General features: G+C 65.2%; 3 protein-coding genes across 7 annotated transcripts; 1 reads left to right on the top strand and 2 right to left on the bottom strand.

Annotated features, from left to right (window-relative positions):
• Positions 1–297: 297 nt before the first annotated feature.
• On the top strand, positions 298–2,247 carry TIGD5 (tigger transposable element derived 5; the record flags this gene model as incomplete). Its single annotated transcript, XM_082719070.1, has 1 exon — positions 298–2,247. The coding sequence occupies one exon, from the start codon at positions 298–300 to the stop codon at positions 2,245–2,247; it is 1,950 nt and encodes a 649-aa protein (XP_082575196.1).
• Positions 2,248–4,438: 2,191 nt separating this feature from the next.
• On the bottom strand, positions 4,439–10,155 carry PYCR3 (pyrroline-5-carboxylate reductase 3). 3 transcript variants are annotated; one of them, XR_014308770.1, is made up of 8 exons: positions 10,008–10,155; positions 8,444–8,508; positions 7,759–7,938; positions 7,203–7,415; positions 6,798–6,890; positions 6,407–6,596; positions 5,159–5,955; positions 4,439–4,785 (listed from the first exon to the last, which is right to left on the bottom strand). XR_014308770.1 is itself a non-coding variant. In XM_082720561.1 (7 exons), the coding sequence occupies exons 1-6, from the start codon at positions 10,108–10,110 to the stop codon at positions 6,414–6,416; spliced, it is 837 nt and encodes a 278-aa protein (XP_082576687.1). In that variant the 5' UTR covers positions 10,111–10,148; the 3' UTR covers positions 5,212–5,955; positions 6,407–6,413. The 3 variants fall into 3 exon arrangements, 1 of the variants encoding a protein (XP_082576687.1); XR_014308771.1 differs by having other exon boundaries at positions 5,814–5,955; XM_082720561.1 differs by lacking the exon at positions 4,439–4,785 and having other exon boundaries at positions 5,212–5,955; positions 10,008–10,148.
• Positions 10,156–12,447: 2,292 nt separating this feature from the next.
• On the bottom strand, positions 12,448–17,539 carry GFUS (GDP-L-fucose synthase). 3 transcript variants are annotated; one of them, XM_082720558.1, is made up of 11 exons: positions 17,412–17,539; positions 16,316–16,472; positions 15,863–15,977; positions 14,604–14,732; positions 14,454–14,527; positions 14,128–14,261; positions 13,965–14,029; positions 13,550–13,616; positions 13,299–13,378; positions 13,036–13,135; positions 12,448–12,788 (listed from the first exon to the last, which is right to left on the bottom strand). In XM_082720558.1, exons 2-11 carry the CDS (start codon positions 16,459–16,461, stop codon positions 12,733–12,735), a joined length of 966 nt encoding a protein of 321 aa, XP_082576684.1. In that variant the 5' UTR covers positions 16,462–16,472; positions 17,412–17,539; the 3' UTR covers positions 12,448–12,732. The 3 variants fall into 3 exon arrangements, with proteins under 3 accessions (XP_082576684.1, XP_082576683.1, XP_082576685.1); XM_082720557.1 differs by lacking the exon at positions 17,412–17,539 and adding an exon at positions 16,844–17,307; XM_082720559.1 differs by lacking the exons at positions 14,604–14,732; positions 17,412–17,539 and adding an exon at positions 16,844–17,314.
• Between the last annotated feature and the right edge of the window lie 370 nt (positions 17,540–17,909).

Below are 17,909 nucleotides of genomic sequence, written 5' to 3'. Positions count from 1 at the left end.
GCAGCACTGCGGCGCGCCCGACCCCTCCCCTGCCGGCGCAGTGGGCTCGTCGGGCCGGGGCGGGGCGGAAGGGCCCACACGCGCCGGAGGACGCGCGGCGCGCGGGGCGGGGCCGGGCGGCGCGCGGGGCGGGGCCGGCGACGGGGCCTGCGCGCCTGCGCCCCCAGAGCTGGCTAGACAAAGGGGAGGGTCCGGCCGGCCCCGCCCCCAGCGCCCCGCCCCGCGCGGCCGGCCGGGCCGGCGTGTGGCCCCCGCGCCCCCGCCTCCGCCGCCGCCGCCGCCGCCGCCGCCGCAACCATGTACCCCGCGGGCCCCCCGGCCGCCCCGGCTCCGCGCCGCGGCCGCCACCCCCCGCCCGGGCGCCCCGCGCAGCAGCCGCGGCTCCCCGCGCCCACCCCGGCCCCAGCCGCGCGCCCGTCGCCCCCGGCGCCCGGGCCGCGGCCCCGCGTGGCCGTGAAGATGGCCTTCCGCAAGGCCTACTCCATCAAGGACAAGCTGCAGGCCATCGAGCGCGTCAAGGGCGGCGAGCGGCAGGCCAGCGTGTGCCGCGACTTCGGGGTGCCCGGCGGCACGCTGCGCGGCTGGCTCAAGGACGAGCCGAAGCTGCGCTGGTTCCTGGAGCAGCTGGGCGGCGAGGTGGGCACGCAGCGCAAGAAGATGCGGCTGGCCAACGAGGAGGAGATCGACCGCGCCGTCTACTCGTGGTTCCTGGCGCTGCGCCAGCACGGCGTGCCGCTGTCGGGGCCGCTCATCCAGGCGCAGGCCGAGGCCTTCGCGCGCCAGATCTACGGGCCCGAGTGCACCTTCAAGGCCAGCCACGGCTGGTTCTGGCGCTGGCAGAAGCGCCACGGCATCTCCAGCCAGCGCATCTACGGCGAGGCCGAGCCCCTGGCCGCGGGCCCCGCGGCCGGCCCGCCCGTCAAGCAGGAGCCCTCGCAGCCCCCGGGCTCGGGCGCCGGCCCCCTGCCCGACCGGGCCCCAGCCCCGCCGCCCCCCGCGGAGGGCGGCTACGGCGACGAGCAGATCTACAACGCGAACGTCACTGGCCTCTACTGGAAGCTGCTTCCGGAGCAGGCCGCGCCCCTGAGCGCGGGGGACCCCGGCGCGGGGGGCTGCGGCCGGCGCTGGCGGGGTGACCGGGTGACCGTGCTTCTGGCCGCCAACCTGACCGGCAGCCACAAGCTGAAGCCCCTGGTCATCGGTCAGCTGCCAGATCCGCCTAGCCTGCGCCACCACAACCAGGACAAGTTCCCCGCCTCCTACCGCTACAGCCCGGACGCCTGGCTCAGCCGTCCACTGCTGCGGGGCTGGTTCTTCGAGGAGTTCGTCCCCGGCGTGAGGCGGTACCTGCGCCGCAGCTGCCTGCAGCAGAAGGCTGTGCTGCTGGTGGCCCACCCGCCCTGCCCCAGCCCAGCAGCCAGGATGCCCGCCCTGGAGGACAGCGAGGACACCCTCCGGCGGTGTCGGCCTGAGCCCCTCAGTCCCCCAGAAGAGCTCCAGACCCCGGACGGGGCTGTGCGCGTGCTCTTCCTGTCCAAGGGCAACAGCCGGGCGCACATCCCGGCACCACTGGAGCAGGGTGTTGTGGCCGCTTTCAAGCAGCTGTACAAGCGGGAGCTGCTGAGGCTGGCCGTGTCCTGTGCGGGGGGCTCACCGCTGGACTTCATGCGCAGCTTCATGCTCAAGGACATGCTCTACCTGGCCGGCCTTTCCTGGGACCTGGTGCAGGCGGGCAGCATTGAGCGGTGCTGGCTGCTGGGCTTACGAGCGGCCTTCGAGCCCCGGCCCGCCGAGGAGTGTGCTGGGCAGCCCGCCTGCCAGGCCGAGGAGGCCGCGGAGCACAGCCGGGTGCTCAGCGACCTCACGCACCTGGCAGCCCTGGCCTACAAGCGTCTGGCGCCGGAGGAGGTGGCCGAGTGGCTGCACCTGGACGATGACGGGGGGCTGCCCGACAGCTGCAGAGAGGACGCAGGCCCTGGTCGGCCCCCTGTGCTGGTCCCTGCTGCCCCTCCCACCCTGGCCAGCCTACCCTCTGTCATGGGGGGTGGGGAGGAGGAGGAGGAGGCTGCCGTGCCCACAGCTGGGGAGGCTGTCCGGGGTCTGGAGACAGCTCTGCGGTGGCTGGAGAATCAGGACCCCCAGGAGGTGGGGCCCCCCAAGCTGGTGCAGCTGCGCTCCCTGATCAGCATGGCCCGGAGGCTGGGGGGCATCGGTCCCTCTCCTGCAGTCCCCGAGGACGGGGTGTGACCGAGCCAGCCTGAGCGGCCCCCACAGTGGCTGTTCTCCTGCTGCACTTGGAGGGAGGGGACACACGAAGTCTTCCATTTCCTCTCTTTCCCTCCTCGGGGATGGCCCAGCCCATAGCTCAGGGGACTCCGGGGTCCTAGCCACAGGCTGGCTTGGAGGAGCTCTGTTAGGCTGTGCTCCACCAGTCCCCATCTTCCTGAGGGGGAGCTAGAAGAGGGGCCCCAGGCACCTACATCTCCTCCCTGGGCAAGTACACTCTTGGGGTCTGTGGTTTTAGCTGGGGTCCCTTGGCACGCTCACGACGTAGCGCGCTAATCAGAGCCGATCTCGGTTTTCCGGCTCTGGCCGTTGTGGGGCTGAGACCTTGAGCCCGGTGCCTGTACCTCCTCCCTCCTCCCCGGTGGCCCATCACATGCACTGGACGGGGGCCGGCACTCCCGCAAGTCCGGAGCTCTGGTGCTTCCCGGTTCCCATGCCTGGCCACGCAGCCATCACAGAGGCACACCGCTCCGTTTTGGTGTTCAGCACGTTACACCCGTTTTTACAGATGCCTTGCCTGGCGGCCAGCACAGTGTCTCATTCTCCAGCCTGGGGCTGGTCTTGGAAGTTGGCTCCGCAGAAGCTGGGGAGGGAGGATGGGGCCCAGTGACTGGGGACCCCGAAGTGCTGGACGCAGCAGGGAGTGAAGATTTCTCTTCCACTGGGATTGTTAGTTTTCCTTAAAATTCCACTCCCAAACTGCTGTCCTATTCTATGGAGTTAGCAGCCTTCTAGACTTGGGCCCCTGGTGACTTGACCAGGGACCGAGCAAGCTCCCTGGACCGGCCATGCCATCCACCCGGAGCGGGCTTGTGGTACTGACAGCCACATGGGGACAGCCCGACAGTGCCTTAGTGCTCCTCTGAGGCCGCCCCACCGCTCCCTGCACTGCCAGGGCTGTGGCTAAGGAGCCGCTCCCGACAGCCCAGCACCCAGGCTTCTGAGGGGCTCCACTTGGGAGAAAGAGTGCCGTGCTCGGTGTCCCCACCCAGCTCTAGCTGCAGGCCGGCTGCTGGTCCATGGCCCAGCCCGTGTCCCCCAGGGGCAGCCTTTCTGCCCTCCCTTCACCCCCACCTGCCTCACATCCTCCTGCTGTAGGTGGACGGTGTGTCTATGAACTGCGGAGGCAGCTGGAGGGGACCCCAGAGCAACCTCCTTACGAGTCAGAACAGAAATCATCCCGTGGAACTGTACTGTGTGTGGGTTACACACATATATCTCAAATCTGGAAGCTGAGGGAGGGTGAAAAAAATCTGGGGGCAGGGGCCTGACTCGCCAGGCCCAGGGCAGCAGCCCCCAGCTGGAGACTGTGCACCCGCTTAATAGCTGACTCAAGCCCATGGCCCTGGAGGCCCCTTTGGCCGTCTGGCTGGTCCTGCGACTTGAACCCAAGCAGCTGGCACGGGGTTTCAAGACATCTTACCTTTTATAACATCTGACGGCAACTCAGGGACCTAGGGCTGGGAGGCCCTGGCCTCTGCTCTACCAGGCCTGCCCCCCGGGGTCATCTGGAGAGGCAGACCTCAGGGTCCACAGGGGCACCAGGCAAGGGTGTACCTGGGCCTGAGTTTCTGCTAAATGGCTGCATACTCGAAGCAGCTGCTCTTCCAAAAAGCGGCTCTCGGTGAGGGTCCTTGTTAGGGCCTCCAGTGGGCTTGGCAGTGGGCTGGGAAAGGGAGGTGCGGGAGATGGAGACAGGCCAGTGTGCAGGTTCCGCTAAAACTGCCCTTGACCTGCACCTGTTGGGGGGATGAGACCAAGCTGCAACCAGGAAAGGGAGCCCGTCTGAGAGCCACGGCCTTGCTGAAAGGGGCTGCAAGCCTGGGAAGCTACCCCCAGCCAGCCGGTGGGCTGCGGGGGCCAAGTCAGCACGTGAGGGGAAGAGCGTGCCTCCCAGACCAGCAAGTCAGGCGCGGTTTGTCCTCAGATAAGAGAGCCTACAGGTGAGGCCTGACTTTAGGAGCGTGTCCTGAGTAGACCAGGGGCTTCTGGGGTACACGCTCTGTTGAGGGACCTTTTCACACCCATCCTTGCTGATGGGGCAGTTCACGCAGTCAGATGGGCCCAATGTGCATTATAATAAAGGTTCGTGTCAACTTCGTGTGTCCTTGTTCCAAAGTCTTATTTTAATACATTTTTTTGAGTTTTGGCGTCTATTTTAATTACTTTATTTTTTAAAGATTTTATTTATTTGCGAGAGAGAGTGCATGAGAGGAGAGGTCAGCGGGAGAAGCAGACTCCCCGCTGAGCAGGGAGGCCAACACGGGACTCGAGCCCGGGACCCCAAGGTCACGACCTGAGCCGAAGGCAGACACGTCTCCAACTGAGCCACCCACGCAACCCGTTTTACTTATTTAAACAATCTCTCCGTCAAATGACTCTGAGCTCGTGACCCTGAGGATCAAGTTCCGTGCGCTATACCCTCAGCCAAGTAGGTAGTTCTGAAGTCTTAATTTTGTAACTTCTGGCGCAATGCTTAGATCTCGAACACCTCACAACCTGAAAACGTGAGGGAGACACGAACGCTGATGAAAGAAGTTCAAGTAACCTGAGCATGGGCTACTAGAGGAGCTGTGGGGCAGCCGCTGATGAGGCTGCAGCCTGACCCCCAAAGCCACTCGCATGACTCCTGTCCTGTCCAGGGCACAGCTGCCCTCCCGCCTGGGCCTGCCAGAGGTGCGCCCCCGTCCCACGGGCCCACCCAGCCAGGTTCTCGGGCTGTATGAGAAGGCGCACAGCTGAACCCCCACACACCGGGGGGCGAGGAGCAAGGTTCCAGCCCACAGCGCCGACAGCCAGGACCGGTGACCGGCATCCCCACACCACCTGCACCCTGCCAGCTCCCAGAGCCCGAGCCTCAGCTCATAGGTACCTCCAGGCCCCTGGACTCTGCTTTCTCAGCCTAAAGATCGGTTACTCAGAGCAATCGGACAGCGCCTTTATTCCCACCTCCCAGGTCGGCCAGGTGCAGAAGTGGTCTGGGGACGTGCGTGGGAGGCCAAGCTGGAGGGCAGGAGCAGGGGAGCACTGCCGCAGGGTGTCCCCAGCCGCCACCCGACGGGACCGACTGGCTGCAAACCAGAGGTGGCCTACTCCCACCTCGTGGGGGCCTGGCACCGGCAGCCCGGCAGGTGGGAGCGAGGGGAGCTCCGGCACTCCAGGGCCTCGGTGGGGAGGGGGAGCTCCAGGAGCCACGGGGGTAGCGTGGGGGGACAGCGGCAGGCAGCCCACCGTCCACCCAAAGGCCCCAGGGCCTTGGTTTGAGACCAGAGTTCCCGGCTTTCCCCACTGGGTGCTTCATGTGGGGTGTGCCGAAGAGCCACGTCCTTCAGTCGGAGGCCAGGTGACCCTCGGGGATGACCCAGGGATTGGCTGTCAGGGTCAGCTGTGCCTGCCACCTGCCAGGAGCTTAGCGGGAGGAGGGGGCCCACACGCAGCTGAAGCCAAGTCGTCGCTCTGCAGCAGGCTGGGCACATCCCCTGGGACCTCCCCTGGCCTGCTGGGGACCGGCACTGTGGCAGACCTACCCAGGGCTCTGTTCGTGGGGCTCCCCCAGGGAAGGACCTGGTGTGGCTTCTCCTCAGCCCCAGGGTCTTCTCAGGGGCTGGCAAGGTCAAGGCCTAGCTCCCTGTAGCTGACCTGCCACCGCCCCACGCGTGGCAGATCAACCTGGGGACAAGATAGATGCGGTGACCTTCCAGCGCTGGCTTCAGTGAGGAGGAGCCTATTTCCCGTGCAGTGTCCAGGTCCTCCCCCAGTCCCCTGCCCCCGAGCTGGCTGCAGTCACACAGCTATTGGAAGGGCTGACCCACCAGCTGAGCACACGGGGCCCCTGGCCCACACTGCCACGGCTCCAGCCCTCCAAACCCAAGTCCCCTGTGATGGTGGCCACTGCTATGATGCCTCTGCCCTGTGCTGGCGGGGGTGGGGGGGTTCCCATGGTGAGGGACGCCCGGCCTGTGAACCCTCTAGTCCTGTCCCTTCTCGCTTGCTCCCTTGGAGGTCGGGGGTGGGGGCAGCCCGGAAGGCTCCTTCATGGTGGGGGAGCTGCAGTCCAGGGCAGGGGGCAGGGAAGGCTGGGACTAGGGGAGGGAGCGGGTGGGCAGCCCACAGCCAGTACCTGTGCCCTACTTCCCGCTGAGCTCCCTGGCCCGACAGGTGGCGGCCTCCACGGCGCTCATGGCGGCGGCCCGCAGCCCACCCTGCTCCAGGGCGTGGAGCCCGTAGATGGTGGTGCCGCCTGGCGTGCACACGTCTGTCCGCAGCTGAGCTGGGTGCTGCCCGTTCTGCTGCAACATCTTGGCTGTCCCCTGGGAAGAGGGGCCCTGGGGGTGACTCGGGGGGGGGGGGCAGGCACCCTCTTCTCCTCTGGTGCAGCCTGCTCCACGCCCCACCCCCTTCCCAAATCTCCATCCAGGCTTCCTGGGCCTGCTGTCCCTCCTCCGACTGCTCCTGGGAGACAGACCATGCATGCCCCCTCCCACGAGCCCTCAGGGGCTGCCCTCGCTCACCAGCAGGGTCTGAGCGGCGATGCGGTGGGCCAGGCCACCGGGCATGCCCATCTTGATGGCACCCTCGGCCAGAGCCTCTGAGAAGGCACACACCTGGAAGCAGGGGCGGGGGCACTGTCAAAGCCAACACTCTCCCGCACGTAGCTCCCAATCTGGGGAAAGCTTGCAACCTTCAGGAACACAGCCCAGAACACTGGCCACCACGGCAGGAATTTGGCCTGAGGCTTGAGCCCAGGGGTCTGACTGGATAAAGGCCCAAGAAGGCAACGACATAGCGCAGAGTTGAGCTCACAGGCAGCCCAAGTACCAAGTCATCGAAACCCAAAGGCTGGGGTCATTGCGGGGACTTGAAGTCTCCACTTTGCCACGGGCTGGCCTAGGGGTGGGGGACGAGGCAACACTTACGAAGGCGACACCGCTGCCACTGAGGCCCGTGTGGATGTCCACATGGGCCTCAGGCACCTCCTCGCACTGCCCGCAGGCCTCCAGCAGGGCCTGCAGGAGCTCGGCCTCACTGCTTCCCACGTGGCGGCCCCGGGCCATCACCATGGCCCCTTCCTGAACCATGCAGGGCAGGTTGGGTGAGACCCGCAACACCCGTGCCGTCGGGGGCAGCAGCTGGTCAGAAAGAAGCCGGAGTCAGGGCTCATGTGGGATTGGCCCTGCAAGGCAGGCTCGTGCCGCAGCCAGCTGTGGGCTCCCTCCCCTGCGTCCTGGGTGGGGTGCCTGCAGGAACCTGAGTCCCAGCCCCCTTGGCCACCTGGCCATCTCTTCAGGCTGGGGTTGGTCTGAGAGGCTGTCAGTCGCAGGTGTCACCCATGCCACCTTCCTAAAGGGCTGAACCCAGGCTGCCACCAGTCTGGGATGGCAAAAGGAGGGACGTTCAGACCAGCAGAACGGACTCTGGGGTCAGACCCTTAGCTCCCAGATAACTTCCCCCCGCCCACCCTGGGCCACTCACCTCTTCCAAGGTGCTCAGAGAAACCCCGGCAGCCACAGACACCAAGATGTGCTCAGCCGTTACCAGAGGGGCCACCTCTGCCAGGACAGTGGGCAGGACATGGGGCTTGGTAGCAAAGAAGACCAGCAAGCAGTTCTGCAGAACCTCCTGGTTGGAGTGGGTGGTCTGGCAGCCCAGAGCCTACAGTGGGGAGAGTGGGATCGGGGCTAGGGTACATGGGACACTCCCAGACCGTGGCCCTACCTGCTGGAGGCCACCCTGCATCCCCAGGGGCCCCCACGGGTCTCTCCCATTGCAAGTGCCTGCACCACCCGACATCCAATGGCCAAGACTCACCAGACCACCCGTTCTCTGCAGGACCAATCCTGAACCTCACAGGACCCCTAATGTCAGCATTTTTTCATGCCCACTGACCCCAGTGAGTGCCCACAACCATCTCTGCCCCCCAACACACAGGCACACATGTGCATGTACGTGAGCACACAAACCCTTCACTGTGTCCTAACCCTCTGCAACTTTGACTTTTCTTCTGGTCTTTGGCCTCCCCTTTCCCAGTCCAGCCCAGCCAGTCTCAAAAGTTTAGTACTTCTCTGGCTCCAGGAACTGTCTCAGAGGAACAGGGGCCAAGAGCCACTATGAGCCCCCCAGGAAGGCCTCAATTCTGAAGAGCTGGGGCCTAGCTCACCTGGAAGTGGCAGAGGTTCCTGTCGGTTGGTGCGCTGGCCAGGATGTGCCGAGCTTCCACTTTCCCTGGAGAGAGGCAATAGCAGAAGGGTCAGTGCAGAGGTGGGGTGGAAGGAAGGGAGAGCAGGAACCAGCCTGGCCTGTCCCTTACTGAAGGGCGTGTCACGCTCAGCCATCCGGGCCACCCTGGCCCGTAGCTGGCCTGACACTCTGTCAGAACCCATGTGCTTGGCAGGGGCGTTCCCAGCACCCAGAACCAGACACAGCGCCATTCTATCCTGCTTGTCAGTCGTCACCACCTGCCTGCCCTGCGGAATCCACAGGCGGCCTAGACACAGGGCCCAAGAGCTTGGCTAGTCTCATGAGGACACAGCACTCAGGGATGGGAAGGCTGGGGTGGAGGAGTGGGCACAGTGGGGAGGGGGACACAATAGGGCCTGGGCTTCCCTGGGTGTTGGGGGTGTGTCTGTGCTGGGATGTCCAAGCAGAGGCTACGAGCCCCGGTAGAAATCACCCGCATTTGCGGTGTACAGGGCTGGGGAGATTAAGTCTCTGTACGGTCTAACAGGAAGGCAGAAGCACACCCGCCACCAGAACGCAGAGCGCACCCCACACCGCCGGGCTCTACAGGGGAAACCCCTGCGGCATGCACTCCACTATCTGCTGATGATTCTGACCCTTCTGAACCCTGACTGTGGCTGAAGGCGGAAAGCCAGCCCATGACGTGCACATAAGGCTTTCCAAATCCCGTGGAGTGAGACCAGGACAGCACTGTGGTCCTCCACCCCGGAAGTTTTGGCCCTCAACCCCAGGGGACATGGGGTAACCTCTGGGGACAGTTTCGGCTGTCGTCACGGTGGGGATGCTGTAGCATCTAGTGGGGCGAGACCAGGAAAGCGGCCCCACGCGCAGCAATGCGAAGGACGGAGAACTCTCTCTCCCCACGGGGAGGACACCTGCAGCCTGCGGCGCAGCGGGGCTGGCACACAAACAGGACAGAGTCGCCGTCTCCAAGGTCAGGCCCTGGACCCGGGCGGCGGACCAGAAGTTCGTGGGGGTCCCAGCTCCGCGGCGGTGCTGCCCGAGGGCCACGCCGCCGCCGAACCCTGCGCCTCACAGTCCCGGCAGGCCCGTCGAGCGAGTGCGAGAGGAAGACAAAGTCGCCGCCGATACACTTCACTTGACCCAACGCCCGCAAACGCCACCCGCGCCAGCGCTAACCACCCCCAGACCCGCCACCTTCTCGCTCGCCGCGCTCCGTCCCCTCGGACGCGCCCTGCACGTGCGGCCCCTCGAGCCGCACGGCCGCCGCGGGCACGGCCAGCCCTCCGCGCCCCCGCGCACCCCGGCCGCCGCGCGGAGGAGGCAGAGTCCGCGGTCCGCCCCGGCCCAGCCGGCGGCCCCGCGCGGAGGGCCGGCCTGCGGCCCTCGTCCTCGCCCGCGGGCTCTGCGCGGCGCCTCCCCCGGGCAGGTGAGCCCTTCCCTCGCACGTCGGGCGCGCGTCGGACGCCCGCCGGCTCGACCCGGGCACCCACGCGCCCACGCCCACGCCCGCGGCGCCCCACCTGCGCGGATGAAGCCCTGCGCGATGGCCTCCGCCATACGTCCCGCGCCGACAAAGCCCACGCGAAGCGGGCCTGCCCCCCGCTCCGCCGCCGCCGCCGCCATGTTGCCACGGCCCGAGCCGACCGTGCCCCGCCCCACGCCCGCGGTCCCGCCAATGGGCTACGCCACCTCGCCCCTGTCCTCGTCGATTGGCTCCCGGGGCTTGACGCTCTGCCCGCCCCCTTCCGGGCCCCGCGCTCCACGCGCGCTCCGAAGCGAGTCCCTGCCCCGCTGCTCATTGGTCCGAGAGAGCGACCGAGAGAGACAGAGAGCGCGCGAGAGAGCGCGAGGCGCGGGGCGGGGCGGGGGCGGGGCTGGAGGCGGGGCACCCAACGGTCCGCGAGACGCTAGCTGCGCGGCGGCGGAAGCGTGGGCCGCTTGCTCCGGGCCGGAGCTCGCGTGGCAGGCTCCGGGTGCGTGGTGTAGACCGCTTGAGGGGCCCCATTCAAAGGCGAAGGGTCGGGAAGGGTGGGGGTTCCTCTGACTCTGTCCCGGCGGTCTGCGCCCTGGAGCGTGCGTGGTGGGTGTCCCTCGCGGGGACGCTGCGGAGGCCGGAAAGCTCCGGCGCAGCTTAGCTTCCAGGAGGAAGCATTCGCCCTGACTCTGATGGAAGGCCGGGGCGGCAGGGCCTGGACCCCGGGCCCCACACCCCGCCATCGGGACATGGCAGGAGCTGGGGAGCGGAGCCCTGCCAGCCTTTGGCTGGTGTCTCTGGGCGTCCTCGGGGCGCCCTGGGCCTCTGGAGCCGGGGAGTGGACTCAGGTGCGGAGGGCAGGGCTGCCGGGTCGGGGCTTGTGGTCAGCCCCTCTGCAAGCCTTAGCGAGTCCAGGTGCCAGTGTAACGCGGGCGCTGCCAGGGGAACGGGAGCAGCGGCCTGTCGCTAAACGGGGTTAAGAAGCTCCAACAACCAGCTTGGATTCCGGTTTTCCTGGGCCTCCCAGGCTGCTGCATGAGGCAGGAGAGGCCTTCCTGAGGCCGGGGTCTCCAGTGGAGACCCGGCCCATCTTGCTGATCCGAAGGAGTGGGGGGCGGGGCGATGGAGTGCTCGGCGGCCGCAGGGGGCCAAACTGACGGGAGGGTAGGGGTGGAGTACTTTAACTTTTAATTGACACGGGTAAAATAAGGCTTGAAAATCTAAGATTGTAGGTTTCTTTAAAGATTACATTTAGGGGCGCCTGAGTGGCTCAGTGGTTTAAGCCTCTGCCTTCAGCTCGGGTCATGATCTCAGGATCTGACCTGGGATGGAGACCCGCATGGGGCTCTCTGCGCAGCCGGGAGCCTGCTTCTCCCTCTCTCTCTGTCTGCCTCTCTATTTGTGATCTCTGTCAAATAAATAAAATATTTTTAAAAATAAAGATTGCATTTTTAAAATGTTTTGTTATTCTAAACTCTACTTTGACACATTATAAGCGCTTCAACACTAAAACCCCCTCCTTTATTCAGCGCTACCCCCACAGTGTGTGAGCCCTGCCCTGAGCAAGTGAGAAGGCCACCTGGCCGCAGAGGATGGGCAGCTGTTGGAGGACCCGCCTTCCAGTTGGGGCCCCCGCCCATCTGTAGTAAACACAGTGGCACACTCACAGCGATGGAGATGGAGCGTGGCTCATGCTTCCTGAACAGAGGAAAGAATTATCATGACGCCAGGCACTTCTGGGGTCCAAAGGAGTCTGGGAGCCACCAGCATGAGGACGACAGAGGGTGACCCAGGAGCAAGGGCAGGTCTGGAGCCAGGGAAGGTATCTGAGGATTTTGGAGTTGGGCACTCCTGAGTCCACACCCCAGCACTGACTGGCCACCCTGGGGAGTTGGCTGGATTCCTGCTGAGATCCGGAAGGTCTGTGCGGCTCACCCCCACCCACCAGGCCCAGCAGGCTTCCTTTGTGACACCCACTACTCCACGGGAGAAGGGCAGGCTAGGCCCCATCACAAGCTGCCGTCCGAGGGCTACGCAGAGGAGGGCCCAGGCCTGGTACAGCTCTCTCCTGGGGGCCGCTCATCACCTTCCCCTTGGAGCCATCCACATGCCTACTCAGCCTGTCCAAATCCGGTACCAGCTTTGTCCCGCAAAGTCCCAGCACTGACAGGTAGGCCCAGGGAGTTCAGGTCACCCAGGCCTGCACAGGACATCCATGGAAAGACTAAGCTGTGGCCACGGCGCCCGCCAGGACTGCTACAGGTACCCTACCCTGCATCCCCACCAGCTGACCAGCCACCACCTCCCTGCTGCAGCCGGCCTGCTTCTCACCTGCACACCTGCTTTGCCAGCTGCTGCTGCCCTACTACTCCAGGGACAGTCAGCCGCCTTGGCCCAGCAGGCTGAGCGGTCAGCAGATGAATGGTTAGCCTGGGGTTAGTCTGGCTCAGGGTGGGAGGGGGTGGCAGAGAGCTGCTGGGACCAGGCCTGGGAAAATGGATTTTATTACCTCCCAGGGAGTGGGAGAGCAGGATTAGGAGGGGACACACTCAGGACCCCAGGACTGGTGTTGGGGAGCAAGGTGCCGGGCCTGGCCAGCCCTTGGTTTCCCTGAGGACAGACATGAACGGCAGCCCCACTGCACAGCTGCCCAGAGCCGCCCTGGCAGAGGACTAGAAGGTGGACCCAGATTGCCAGGCAGTGCCCTCCACTCCCGCAGGATCTGTCTCCGAGGCCTCAACGGCAACCGGCGCCTACCCGCACGCCATGCTTCACTTCCGGGCCTGCTCATAGTTCTGGGTGAACCAGGCGCAGGTCTCCTTCACAGCTGCAGAAGTGGGCAGGAGACAGGTGGAGGCAGGTGAGGGCTGGGCCTGCACTGATCTCCGCTGGAGGACGGGGGGAGGCCAGAGGCCCCGACGACACAGGCAGTTACCCCTTCTGTGTCCTGCCTCCCCGACAAGGGTTTGGACACCAGACCCTGAGGGGGTCTGCAGCTTGAAGCAGGGATGCCCAAGCCAGGAAGGAGGGGACAGGAGGTCCCGAGGGATGGGTGGGAGGACCAGGGGGCTCACCCTGCTTGAAGGGTGTAAACCGGAAGTTGGGCAGGTAGGTCCGAAGCTTCCTGTTACTGGCCGTCTTCTTAAACTGCCCATCCGATTTGGTTGTATCAAACTAGGTGCCTGGTCAAGGCCACAGCAGAAGGGGTGATCCTGCCCCAGCCTGCCCTTGAACCTCTTCTGCCTTTCCCAGGGGGAGCCTTGGGGACAGAGCACCACCCCTCCTCTCCAGCTGCCAGGGGAAGAGCCATCTTGGGTGCGTCAGAGCCAAAGGATACGGTGACCTCCCCATGGAAGTCCATGGCCTCCACCACAGCTTCAGCTGCCTCCTGGATGGAGACCTCATCCTCCTCGCCCACTGTGGGGGAGCGGGGGCGGGGAGAGCAGGGGCCAACAGCCAGGTCAGGCCTCCTCCGCCTGGCCTCGCTGTCACCCAGTCCGCCACGATACTTATTCCCAACCCTAGCTGCTCCAGGACGAACATGGGCTCTGCCCTGCCCCAGTGGCAGCGGCGCCGAGGGGGACGCACCTGACAGGATGATGGGCTCCACCTCATTGTACTCCCGCAGGACCCAAACAAAGAGCCGGGCCAGGTCCTAGAAGTCACACAGGGTCAAAGGCCACAAGTTACGGCCACATGGACCCAAAGGCCACCCCTCCTAGGTGCTCTGCTCGGTGAGGGCACAGCCTGGGCTCCACTGGGGCCAGAAGTCTCTCCCTTTGGGTGGCTCTCAGCCAGCTCCCCCCAACAGAGAGTCACATCTCTCACTGAGCTCAGTGCTACACCTGGCGACACCCAGAGGGACAGGTGCCTACAGGGACCCAGGGAGCACCTGTGACTGCTCAACCTGGACCCCGGCTCCTTTCCCAGGCTCCCTCATGCTATGGCCTTCCCACAGCCAGGGAACACTTGGGAGGAGAGCTAGACGCCACCCCACACCAACCCGTGAGTAGATGAACTGCCTCCGTGGCCTCCCGGTGCCCCAGACCGTCAGGGCGGAGCCGCTGCCTGCAGATTCAGGGAGGGGGCAGGTGTTGGGGAGGGCTGTGCCAGGCACCATGCCTCCTCCCAGCTGAGGCCCTGGGGCCCCACAAGCAGGCACTCACTCTTGGCCAGGTGCACCTTGTGGATGAGGCCGGGCAGCACGTGGCCGTCCTCAATGTTGAAGTTGTCGTGGGGCCCGAAGACGTTAGTGGGGATGACAGCGGTGAAAGTGCAGCCATGCTGCTGGAAGTAGGCCCTGCGAAGTCCCAACGTCTCCTGCGGCCCTTGCCCTGGGACCGCGGACCCACCGCACCCGCCCTGGCCTCATGGATGCAGAAACCCAAGCCCCGCGAAGAGGGCCGTGAAGGGGGCGAGCCCTGCCCGGGGAACCCACGGGGCCCTCCTCCCTTTTCCTGTCGGGTCTCAGCTGGGCACGTGGGAGGAGGACCTGTTCTGCACGTCGATCATCCTCTTGGCATAGGAGTAGCCAAAATTGCTGCTGTGCGGCGGCCCATTGTGGATCTAGGGGAGCAGGGGAAGCCTTTGCTTTCCTGGCCCCGCCCCTGCTGGCCCCGCCCCCGATGGCCCCGCCCCTCACCATGGTCTCGTCGATAGGATAGGTGGTCTTGTCCGGGAAGATACAGGTAGACAGGCAGGAGACCACTTTACGCACGCCCACCTCGAAGGCCGAGTGCAGGACGTTGTCGTTGATGTGCACGTTTTTCCTCTGTCGTGGGGGGGTGGGGGTGGGGCAGGGCAGATTCAAGCCCCTCCAGGCAGGACTCCAGCCCACACCTGCCCCTCCGGGGACAGAGCTGGACACACTCTGGTCCCTCCCACGAGGGCAGCACCTGAACCGCTTCCTGGGACAAGCCAACACCTCCCAGCATAGACCTTCCAGAAACCACGGCCCCTCCAAACCTGCTACATCCTCCCCATCCCTACCCCAGCCCTGGGGTTCTGGGAGGGCAGCGGAGGACAGGACCACACCCCCTAGCTCAGGGTTGGACCTCGCCCACACAGATGCTGAGGGCAGGCCCAATCTGGTCCAGCGGCAAGGATGGGGAGAAGGGGTCCCTCCATTCCTTTACCCCAGAGGAGCCTACCCAACCACACCACCCAATAGCAGAGAAGCCTTGGCCAGCCCCACTCCTCCCCCGCCCCTCCCCCTTTCCCTGGATCCTGGGAGGAAACTGGGCATTTGTACCACTTTTAGGAGAGGGAGAGACGGCACCCAGGCAGGCTTCTAGGACGAGTGCTACTGAGACAGGGAGATCTCTGGCATGACATGGGCCTTGGGCAGAATCTGACCCGAGCCTCTGCCATCGCTTTGCCTGATGCAGAGCTGAATCACACCAAGACCAGATGCCCAGAGCTAGTGGGGTCAAGCCTCAGGGGAACAGCCTGGCAGGAGCAGGGCTGTAGGCAGAGAGCTCTGCTCTCCTCCTGCCCTTTCCACCACACCTCATGCCCCCAGGCCAGATGCCTCAGACCCAGAGCCCAGCTCACATCTCTGCACCCCAGAAGGCTTGGCAGGCCTGGTTCAGTGCGGCTGGACCACAGAAGTCCAGGAGCAGGAGGGTCTAGAGGCCCAGAGGGCTCAGGGGTAGAAACCAACCCTACCAGGGTCAAGAAGCAAATACTGGTTTCTCTCGGTTCCCCCAGCCCCCCGGTCAGCTCCATGACTTCTCCTACTGGGCTCACAGGCCTCCCAGCTTGCCTGTCTACCCTACTCCACAGGGACTGCCCCCACCCAGTTGGGCCAAGATTGACCTTCAGGGACTTCCTGGAGCCAAAACATAAGCATAGGAAGCCAACCAAGAAGTTCCCAGTGCTGCATGGGGCCCTCACACTCACCCAGAAGTCCAGGTTGTATTTGATATTCCGGAACAGGCCCCCCACCATTGCCGCAAGGTGGATGACATGTGTGGGCTGGACCTTTTCAAACAGGGCTCGGGTCTGTGCAGCGTCCCTGGGAGGAGTCAGGCCATCAGAGGCCTGAGGAGGCCTCTGGAGGCCTGAGGGAAGGAACTAGTGCCCTGGGGTTGGGGCACTGGAGGCTGGAGGCAGGGCTGATGGCAGGAGGTGCTGCCAAACAGGAAAGTGGCCGGTTCAGGCACTGGCTCTTATGAGGGCGTGAGCTTCCAGGAATAGATTTGAGGATGTTTGCTGAGAAGCAGAGCTGCACACACCCAAGCCGGGCCAGCCACCAGGCAGGAAGGACCCAGACATGAGGCTACCAGGCTCAGGGACAGGGCTGGCCTGGAGCTCTGGTTCTGAAGGCTTTGCTCCAGGGATGGGTCCACTCACGTAAGATCCGCGTCCTTGGAGGAGACGAACACCCAGTCCTCTCCAGGCAGTCCAGCTCCATCTGCTACCACCTCTTGGATGGCTCTGCCCACCAGCCCAGATCCCCCTGTCACTAGCACTCGGACTGACCCTCCAGGCTCACTCATGTTGACTGCACCTGTGGAGGCATATGGTGGGAGGCAGACAGAACCCCACTCCCTGGAGATGCCCCTGCTTGGGGTCACTCCCCTTAGCACTGGATCCCACAGCAACCATCCACAGGCTAGCCCAGGGTTCCCCGTGGCAAGTGGAACAGGATGAGAACCACCCCAAGCCCCTCCGACCACAGGGAGAAAAGAGGGCCTGATAAGGACCACAGAGACCCAGATGGCCTGAGTCTCCCCCTCCCAGCCCCATTCCCTATGGAGCCCGAGATCTGCACAGAGGCCTAGGTGCTGCCACCCAACCAAGAGAGCCTGGTCCCAGACTGTGCCCTGCAGGCCCAACCCAAGACCCACACTGCGCCAAGAAAGAGGACAGTCGGCACACCTCCAGCGGACACGTGGTTAGGCCGATGATCTTGGGTTTGGGGGCTCCTGGCCCATGCCATGAAGGTTACTCCCAGCCAAAGTTCACATGCCACAGGCAAGGAAGGGGCAGCGCCCTGTTTGCGGTTCAATGCCCACCCTCGCGGCCAGCTGGTCCAGGAGAGACTTTGCCAGCCAAGTTCCTCCTGGGCAAGTGGGGCTTCCGGCTCAGAACCGGACAGGCCTCAGGGCACCACCACCCTTGAGTACTCTATCCTCGGGCCAAAAATCTGCTCGCGTCCCTGCAAGATGGCTCTGACCCGGCTGCAGGGCCCCATGGTCAGCATCGCCGGGAGGGGACACTGCCCCGACATCGGCGGCTCCAGGCCGCGCGGGCAGCCCCGCAGCAGGCTGGCGAGCTGGTGAGGACTCCTCCCACGCCACGCCCATGCCCTGGGGTCCCCTTCCACGCCCTCGGAGCCCCGCCACCCCTCAGGACTCTCCGGCTGTCACGGAACAGCCAGGGCCCGGGGCCCGGCTCGTCACGCCGGGTTTCGTGCGGGGACCCTCGGAGCCCCGCGTCGTCTCACCTGCGACCTGCCCGTCGCCTGGAGAGCGGCTTCCGTCAGGGGCTTGAGTCTCCAGCCTCGTGCGGCTGCCAGGTGGAGGGGGCGGGACCGGGAGGGTACCTACGGGCTTGCCCTCGGCACTCTGGGAAATGAAGTCCTCGGGGACGCCCCGGGCGCTGCTGGGAAGTGGAGTCTGGGGACGCGCAGCAATCTGGGAAATGTAGTTCTCGCGGCTCGGCCCGGGCTGGGCGGGTCCCGCCGCGGCTGCCGCCGGGCGCTGGGCGGAGACTCCGTTCTCCCCGCCCCGGAGGGTGGGGGACGCTGAGACTCCGCAGCCTCAGGACCCGGGAGCGGCAGGCGCTGGTCCGCGGCTCCAGGGACAGGGGCCGTCCCTGGGCCGGCCTCAGGGGCTGAGGTGCCGGCTGCCGGGGCCGAAGGGATGACGACGGCCAGGGCACAGTCCGGACGGGTCCTTCGGGTCCTCGGGTGACAAGCCCTGCCCTGTCCCTCGCCCTTCTC

This window comes from Mustela nivalis, assembly GCF_964662115.1.
Source record: "Mustela nivalis genome assembly, chromosome: 2".
NCBI classification, from domain to species: domain Eukaryota; kingdom Metazoa; phylum Chordata; class Mammalia; order Carnivora; family Mustelidae; genus Mustela; species Mustela nivalis.
This window is presented reverse-complemented; position numbering and strand designations above follow the sequence as displayed.